Below are 9,144 nucleotides of genomic sequence, written 5' to 3'. Positions count from 1 at the left end.
AAATATTAACAACATCTCAAAATGCCTAGCAACCTTGGAGCCTAGAGTCATAGCCTCTCAGAATGATAGCCTCACCAGACCCTTCACTCACTAAGAAGTAGAGGAAGCCCTCTCTCAAATGGATGGACTCAGCTCTCCAGGGCCAAATGGCTTCCCAGCAACCTTCTATCAATAACATTGGCCTATTATAGGTCCTCAAGTCAATGCAGTAGTTTTATATATTCTAAATTCCAATAAGAGCATTGTAGAGATCAATAACACTTTCATCACTTTAATTCCCAAAAAAAGGCCCCATCTAAAATGACTGAATTTAGACCAATTTCCCTTTGTAACGTTCTATACAAGCTAGTCTCAAAAGCTATAGCAAATAGATTAAAGAAAGTCTTGCCTCTATTAATCTCAAGCACCCAATCTGCCTTTGTCCTGAATAGGCTTATCTCAAATAATATAATAGTGGCCTTTAAGGCCTTGCACACTATGAAATACAAAATGACAGGGAAGGAGGGATACATGGCTTTAAAACTTGAAATGAGCAAGACTTATGACAAACTTTAATGGTCTTTTATAAGAGCTGTTATGCACAAGATGGATGTTTGCAGCAAATGGGTCGAATTAGTTATGCAACACATTGAATCAATCTCCTATGAGCTTCTGGTTAATGGCATCCCTCAAGACCATTTCATTCCATCAAGAGGTATAAGGCAAGATGATCCTCTCTCACCTTACCTCTTCATCTTGTGTGGTGAAGCTCTCAACAACCTAATCACTCAAGCTGAAGCTCATGGACAGGTTCATGGAGTCCCAATTGCTAAAGGTCAACTCAGAATCTCTCACTTGTTCTTTGTTGATAACAGCCTTCTTTTCTGTAAGGCTAGTGCTTTTGAGTGGAGTAGGCTACATGGACTGCTAAGATTATATGAACTTGCCTCTGGACAAAGGCTCAATCCCGAGAAGACCTCAATTCTATTAAATAAGAACATAGCCAGAGTGACTCAAAAATACATCTCTCAATTGCTAGAGTAAGGTCTGCTATAACATATGAAAAGTACCTTGGGTTACCCTCTATGGTGGGAAGGGACCGCAACAAAGTTTGCAAAGGTATCCTAGAGAGTGTTAGATTGAGGTAAAGCAACCACAAAGTGAAGTTGTTGTCTCAGGCAGGAAAGGAAATTCACATCAAGGCAGTGATTCAAGCTCTCCCTACCTACACTATAAGTGTCTTCAAGCTGACTATTTCTCACCTCAATGATATTAGCAGAGCTACACACAACTACTGGTGGGGGCGGCAAGATAAAGAGCACATGATCCATTGGTTATCTTGGAAATGGATGGGGAAATCCAAACTCGAAGGGGGCATGGGGTTCATGGACTTTGAGTCTTTTAACAAGGCCATGCAAGCCAAGCAATGTTGGAGACTTATCCAATACCCTGATTCCTTGGCAGCCAAAGTGATGAAAGCCAAATACTACTTAAGTTCTACTTTTCAGCAAGCCAAATTGAGCTCCAAGCCCTCCTTTATTTGGAGGAGTTTTTTATCAGCTAGATCCCTAGTGGAGGCAGGCTCATATTGGAGAATAGGTGATGGTAATAACACCTACATATGGAAGGACAAGTGAATTTCTCACCCTACACCCAATAAACCCATAAGTCCATCAGGGTCTTGGACAACAGTGCTACTGTCTCAACCTTAATCGACCCTGTCACAAAGTAATGGTTGGCCAACCTGGTCAAGGATATCTTTATTCCAATAGAAGCTACTGTCCTCAAGACCCCTATTAGCTCACTTAACAGCAGGGACAGACTCATATGGAAAGGTTCTAGTGATGGCATCTTCCTGTCAGAAGTGCCTATCACTTGGAAAATAAGAGGACCTAGGCATAGAAGGGCCAAGCATCATCTAGCAACTCACACAAAGAAGTGTGGAAACAGCTATGGTAGATCAAAGTTTCTCCTGAGGACAAGGTTTTCCTATGGAGAGCCTATCTCGAGTCCCTCCCAACCCAACACAATCTCCATAAAAAGAAAATTGTGAACTCCCTCTGTCCTATTTGCAAAAGGAAGTAGAAGACACATTACATGCATTATGGAGGTGTGAGGCTGCCATGGACGTGTGGAGTGCTTGCTAAAAAAGATTACAAAAATGCTACCTTCCCTAGCTGTCAATGATACAGCTCCTTGAATTTGTGATTGTTGCTAGAAAAATATGTTGGGGGAGGAACTGCTTTATATTTAATGAGGAATTTGCTCACCCTTCTACTTTAATCAGGGAGGCTCGTGGCATGCTAGAGATGCTAGCAGAAGAGACACCAAGCAGACTCCTCAGCACCAGCAAACCTTACACCTCTGTAGATTCTTGGCAGGCTCCTCCACTGAATTAGTACAAGCTGAATTGGGATGGGGTAGTTGACAAGGTTCCAGGTTTGATTGGAATAGGAGTGGTTGTTAGGGACAATGCAGGCCAGGTTATTACCACTATGGGAACAAGCAAAGAAATGTTTCCTAACCTTGGTGAGGCCTATGGAGCACTACAAGCAATCAACTTTAGTATAGATCTTGGCTTACATCAAGTCATAATTAAGGGTGATTCCCTACAAGTTACAAAGGCCCTTACAAGTGACAGAGAAGGCTACTCTAGTGCTAGTATGTTTATTTGTGAAACTAGTAGTTAATCAAAAATTTTACTAAGTTGGAGGTTTCCCATGTTAGGAGAAATTGCAATCTTATGGCTCACTTATTAGCAAAAAACTCTCTTAACATTCCAGATGTAATTGTAGCAATGGAAGATTCTCCTCAGTGCATTTCCTCTCTTTTATAATGAAATGGTTTAAAAGTTTCTTTTTCAAAAAAGAAAAAAGAAAAAGAAGCAGCTCAAAAAATTAACCAATGTAACGAATCATACAAAAGCTGAACTCCCTACTGGTGGAAAGAATAGATGTTTAGCTAGGATTTCATGCAACCCAACATCTTTCACAATATAAGCATAAACAAAAAGGAAGAATATAAATGCCTGAAATTAATCTTCTTGAACATAAATCTCAAGTGAAACCATTTGAAAAGAAAGAGTGCCCTAGCGTCCCTCTAAACACACCACCATCACAAATTTAGAGAGAGCTAAAATTGTAAACTACAGATTCCAAATCATCCCACCCCCAAATATAAGGAAAAAGTATCCACAAAATAGAAATGTAACACTATCGTTTTATTAAAACGACGCTTTCATTGCACAACATCCAATAAAAAGGCCCTATAAGAGTTTTGAGCAAATGATGGTTTCAAAAAGACAAAGAAACAGAAAGGAGGGTTACATGATCACTTGTAAATACAATAATGCCATAGAAGATTGCAACAATCTCAGTAGGGAGCAAGAGAAACATATTTATGTCTCATATACACGAGCGATCCAATTTTTTGACCTCATTCAAAGAAAACCATGAGTCAACAGAAAACATCTCCTTGCAACTTCACTACTATGCAGGATATGTCATCCTTACTTTTCCTAGAAACTGCCTCCTCTATTAAATGCTTTGCTGCTGACTGAGCATCCTTAATGTGTTTAATACAATTTACTGCATCTTCGTTTGTCATCACCTGTCCAAAATATAGAGAAAAGGTGGGAAATGGAACATTTTTTTTTATAAGTAAAAATATTATATATATATATATATCAATAAAAGTAACCAAGTACATTGGACGTATACAGGAAAACACTTAGCCCATACTAGAGAGCTCCTAATGACCCAAAAAGTCTATGAAAAACTAACCAAAATACATCAAGCTCAAATTGGAATAGAACACACCTCCCCAACCCTAACCCCTTGTTTCCTGTAAAATTAATACTCCACCCAAAACTCTCTACGAGAACGTCTTCATAATGTTCTCCCTTTAGTCTTCCCTCAACTTGAGCTACCACCCATAGCGTCGTAGTTGATTGCCCAAGAAAGACACTTTAACTCCTTACTTTTCTTAAAACTTGATTTGGTTTCAAGCAAGTGGCTCACTTCAATCGCAGTGAGTAGTGCTTTAAATTGGTCTTCTCATCCACCATGTCAACGCCCCACGATATGCTGAATCTCATTAACCTTATGCAGAACCCAATCCGATGGTGAACCCACTATATTGTTTATCAGAGGAAGAGAAACCAAGGGAACAATATTATCCCCAGACACAGTACCCAACGACACTCTTGACCCTAGACGTTCCTCCTCACAAGGCACCAGCGACAAACCCATAATTTCCTCCCCGCCATATCCTAAATTCAAATCCCGAACCTCCTCAACAGCTATATGGTTGTTGTCCATTATTGCTGTCACCATTAAAGGTTCCTCCCCTCCATTGGCAAGGACAATGCTTGTATGTGCTCCACCCCTCAATGATCCTTTCAGTGCCACTTTGTTAGACCCTATTGCTCCCTCAGGAGGCATAGAACAAGTGGGGGAAGCATTACCTTCTTTTACTCCATTTTCATCTTCTAAAAGAGGCTCGTTTGTTTCTTGCATAACAAAATGTACCATTTGCATGAATCATAATCCAAGCAATGTGATAATCCAAACAATTTGATATGCCGCCATCCTTCACCCACCCAAACCCAACCGATGTCCTCATTCAGGAGTAATATGATTGTTTGGGGGCATTTTGCTTGGTAAGAAACGGAACATTTCAAGCACATTCAAACATGTACCAAAAAGGTGGTGTCAACGGCAATGCTCCTCTGCATTTGAGATTTTCTCAAATTATATCTAATACACTTAAATTTCATGTGCTTATCAAATTATCTCACAATTGCACACTTAGTTTACTTCTATTATTCCGTGATCACTTAATAAGCTGGGAAAGTTAAGGTTTATTGTGATGAAAATAGAGAAAATTTACTCTTGGGCGGATAGTGCTCGAATTCTCAAGTCTATGAAAGGCATTGCAAATGAAATTGTAGTCTAGGATGTGATGAGAACTGTAATATAACCTAAAGTCAACAGAAACACACTGAAGATGATAACTGGCATTAAGAGTAACTGACCTTCCATATCCCATCACTTGCTAAAATGATGGATTCTGTATCATCATCTATCATCTCAACTGCCACATTAGGTTCTGAACTAAGGTGTAACTTTAAGCTCTTATCACCAAATGCCCTTGCTACAGCAAGCTGTCCATCAACACGCGGGACATCCCCTGCAAGAATATAAAATATACCACTCAATTAAAAAACCATAACCAGTAGAAAAAGGGCTATTTAAGAATCCCATCTCTATTAATGTCAGCCAAATAAACCATATATCGTATATACCACCTATCCTAAACATGGAAAAAAAGAATTTTAAAATTTTCTTGACATAAAAAATGTCACTTGTAGGAAAATATACAAAATTCTCCATCCGGACAATCATTCAAATGTCGATGTTTTAATTTGTTAGCCAAAGTTTATGGTTTGCCCTTGAAAATGAAAATTTCAGCAAAAGTTCAAACAGCCAAATCCATGAAAAATAATGTGCATTTCACATGACAATTGCTGAAGCCTATAGAAAATAAAAATAAAAAATCGTAAGTAACTATGCTGTTGAAAATAACATCAGTGTTCAGGAAACTCGAAACTATTGAAAAATGTCAAATAATTTGGCAGCTGCAACTCATACAGAAACACCTAAGCGCTGGTCATAATAGATATGTTTGATAAACGGATTGGAATTTTTCAATCAATGATTTTAATTTTCTGTACATAAACACAAGCTCCTATGTGGTTATTACTTTGGAAAGCTGACTACCTGGAAGCTTTGATACGAAACCACCACGACTCTCAATCAACATTTTCTCCTTGCTTGGCTCATGATCAACTGAGAGTTGTTTGGCTACACCATTCTTACATATAACAGCCCTAGAATCTCCAACATTTGCTACTACAAGCTTTTCACCACCGATCAGTATTGCAGTTACAGCTGTGGACCCTCCTCTTCCCAAAACTGAAGTTTTCTTCAATATATCATCATCTGTTTCACGATAAGCTCTCCTTATAGCACTCTCTGTTTCAGTCCAAAAGTCATTCTGCTTGCATGAAAGCAAAATAAGTATATTTCAAAAAATTAGATAGAGATAATGGCCATTGAAACTAGAGCAAATCAGAACTAGACACAAGAACAAAATCAAACAGTAAGAAAATAAAGCTTAAATCTTTTGGAGAGGATATTTATTACCTGTTTTAAAATATTCTCAAACAGATGACTTTGCAAGTAGCTTGCAACATCATGACCTGAATGGCCATCAAATATTGCAAACAAGCCTAACTCCTTGTCCTTAACTTGCTTGAATTCAGATACTACATAATCTTCCATGGGATGACTTGATTTTCCCTTTACCATGTGAAAGCCATGAGTGATGTGCTTTGATGTTTTGCTTTTGCCTTTTCCTGTGTCAGACGAGCCAAATGCCTTTACCTAGAAAGAGGTAACCAATGAATCCATAAAAGGGGGGAAAAAGGCAAAGAGTAACTAATTACTCTAAACATGATTTTCAGAAAGTAGGCAATATTGAACAATTATGTTTTCATCTCCTTTTAGTGTTGAAGGAAAAAACTAAAATCATACTGTGACACTTCTGCTTAATATCATAATACAAGAAACCATTAGTAAGTCATGAACCTGAACAAGTTTTCATAATGGATCACAAATACATATCTTAGCGCCTCACATAGGATAGTGCCTGCCATTTTGTTTTAATTTCTTCTTTATGTTTTGTAAATTTTGGTCAAACAACCCCTAAGCGAAAAGCTTTTAGGTTTAACACATTGTACATCTTTTTTTATGTAGAAATAAGACCCTTTATTAATTTCACCCATTAGTGTTAACGAAAACACGTAGTTGAATCACAGGTTGCCACATATCAACTTTATTTTTTCTTAAAAATTAAATTAAATTTTTATAACAAACTATCAGATGGCCATATTCTAGCCACCATGGATGGCCAGAACCAAGCCACCACATGGATGACCAAGTTCTGGCCACCCCAATAGTGGCCCAAACATGGTCACCTTGTGCTAGATGGGGTGGCAACTACCAAGGATGGCCCTTACAGATTTTTTTTTTTTTTTTTTTAATTTAAATATAAACCAAGTATTTTTCTTGTAATTTTTTCAAGGAATTTCTTATTTAATTTTTAGGAAAATTTAAAGTTGACACATGACAGCCTATGATTCAGCCCCATGATGTTGGATAATATTAATGGACAGAAAATTTATGAGTCCTATTTCTAAATAACCCTTACCATAAGTGGGTATTTTATTAAAAGAAAAAAAATGTACAGAGTGCTAAACCTAAGTAACTAAAGAATTCTGCAACATTAGATTTTCAGTCTCGCATGAAAACCTCTTGAACTTTTCTGTATAGAGCACTGATTCACTCGTATAACACAATGAAATCCTTAATTGCAGTTAACTATCTCCCCTTACACATATGTATTTATGATTGATAAGGGGGAGAGAATATAAATTATATCAAAAATGAAAATTGACCAACATTATAGGGTAGGTATTGAGCAAGCCATCAGCAAAATGAAAACCATACAACAGCACATATTTTTGCCAGCATAATCAGGATCCCTCGTGTTTGTACATAATGTACACGAAGGAGCAGGATCTGAGCACTTTCAGCAAATCCTCTGAAAATATATGTAGTCGGAGAAGCTTTTGAGTACCCTATCTAGTACAGGCCAAAGGCAACATCTCATCTGAAAGAACCTTGTTATCAGGTCCATGATCGTTTGGAAAACCATAAAAAAACCAGTTTTTCTGAACCATGTCACAGGCAGAAAACCGAAGTAAAAAGTTGAAAAAAAAGAAAAAATAAAACATTCTAGATTACGTTATAATATTATTTTTTAATATTATTATTATTTTAAAATTTTAAAAAAATTAAATTATTTATTATATTTTGTATTAAAATTTAAAAAAATTATAAGATGAGATGAATTGAGTGGAGTGCAAGAACCAAGGACTCAATTCAGAAATCGCTCAGAAATTATCCTACAATGACGTAGCTCTTTTTAAACGAAGAAAATGGCAAAAAGACAAAAGAAAACAGACCGAAAATCCATGCCTTTTTTCTCCATTAATAAATGCAAATCAAAACATCATCCAGACACTGACACAAAAACTTAAAAAGCTTCTCCGTCACAACAATCACCTAAGAAATCACAATACGTAAAAAAAGGCTAATTGAGAGAAAGACAGAAACTTCAAACTAACAAGCTAGAAAGTACCATGCATTATCTGCATAAAACCAACTCCGTAAAAAAAAAAAGAAGGAAAAGAGAAGAGGAAGCTTACTGACTTTAATCTTGTGGAGGATGTCTCGACCATTCATGGTAATGCCTTTTTTCGTCTGCTGTGTTTGTAGAAGTTTAGAAGCTAGAAGATTGGAAGAAGATAGAAGAAGACGAGTGTATATTAAGCAGAAGAGGTTGACTTTGGAATAAATGAGGCGTGGGTCACTGGGTGTCTTTAAGAACCGGTCGGCCAGGCCGCGTTTTTTGGATGAACAACGCGCATTTACCGACGACTTTTCTTTTTTGATTTTTGAAAAATTAAACAATTGTTATTTCTTAATTCTTTGATATTTTTTCCTTCTAAGTTCTAACTGTCTATGCAATTACTCCTTTTTTTTTTTTTTTTTTTTTTAACGGATGGGTAATTTTACGATAATGAATAGTGGTATAGGAAGAAAATTCATTAAAAAAAAAAAAGAGGCTTTGTTTTCTCATGCATGTGAAAATAATTAAATATTTAAGTTAAATTTGGAAAGTGAGTTAAAATGAGATAAGTTAACGATGAAAATTAAAAATTGAATAAAATATTATTAAAATATTATAAATAATATGATAGATACCAGATTTGAAAATATTTCTTTTCATTTCTTTAACATATATATGGCTGTGTAAATATACAATACTGGTAAAACAAAATGTCTAATAAATTATTGTTGTTAAGCTATGATCAAGTATTTAAAATAGCTAACTTTAATATTTCAAATTCAAACACTTGATTATAGGATCACCATATTCTACTCCTACGTTGCAGGAACTTCTTCAACAAGTGTTGAGTCAACGGCGGATGAGTTTGGCAAGAGTTGGTCTTCAATAAATATTATTTTTTAATATTAT

At 36.5% G+C, this 9,144-nt stretch overlaps 1 protein-coding gene across 3 annotated transcripts; it reads right to left on the bottom strand.

The window, feature by feature from the left end:
* Positions 1-3,178: 3,178 nt before the first annotated feature.
* On the bottom strand, positions 3,179-8,469 carry LOC122304023 (probable protein phosphatase 2C 58). Of its 3 annotated transcripts, none has more exons than XM_043116043.1 (5): positions 8,316-8,469; positions 6,186-6,425; positions 5,760-6,036; positions 5,015-5,169; positions 3,179-3,588 (listed from the first exon to the last, which is right to left on the bottom strand). In XM_043116043.1, the coding sequence occupies exons 1-5, from the start codon at positions 8,346-8,348 to the stop codon at positions 3,436-3,438; spliced, it is 858 nt and encodes a 285-aa protein (XP_042971977.1). In that variant the 5' UTR covers positions 8,349-8,469; the 3' UTR covers positions 3,179-3,435. The 3 variants fall into 3 exon arrangements, with proteins under 3 accessions (XP_042971977.1, XP_042971978.1, XP_042971979.1); XM_043116044.1 differs by having other exon boundaries at positions 8,312-8,462; XM_043116045.1 differs by lacking the exon at positions 8,316-8,469 and adding an exon at positions 7,503-7,784.
* Positions 8,470-9,144: the final 675 nt, after the last annotated feature.

Source organism: Carya illinoinensis, chromosome 3 (genome assembly GCF_018687715.1).
Source record: "Carya illinoinensis cultivar Pawnee chromosome 3, C.illinoinensisPawnee_v1, whole genome shotgun sequence".
Lineage (NCBI taxonomy): Eukaryota > Viridiplantae > Streptophyta > Magnoliopsida > Fagales > Juglandaceae > Carya > Carya illinoinensis.
This window is presented reverse-complemented; position numbering and strand designations above follow the sequence as displayed.

Coding starts and splice junctions, on each gene's coding strand:
- LOC122304023 (XM_043116043.1), bottom strand. CDS start 8,348: ATGAATGGTCGAGACATCCTCCACAAGATTAAA. Junction 6,037..6,185: donor TTGAGAATATTTTAAAACAG/GTAATAAATATC, acceptor TCATGCAAGCAG/AATGACTTTTGGACTGAAAC. Junction 3,589..5,014: donor CAAGTGATGGGATATGGAAG/GTCAGTTACTCT, acceptor TATTTTGGACAG/GTGATGACAAACGAAGATGC.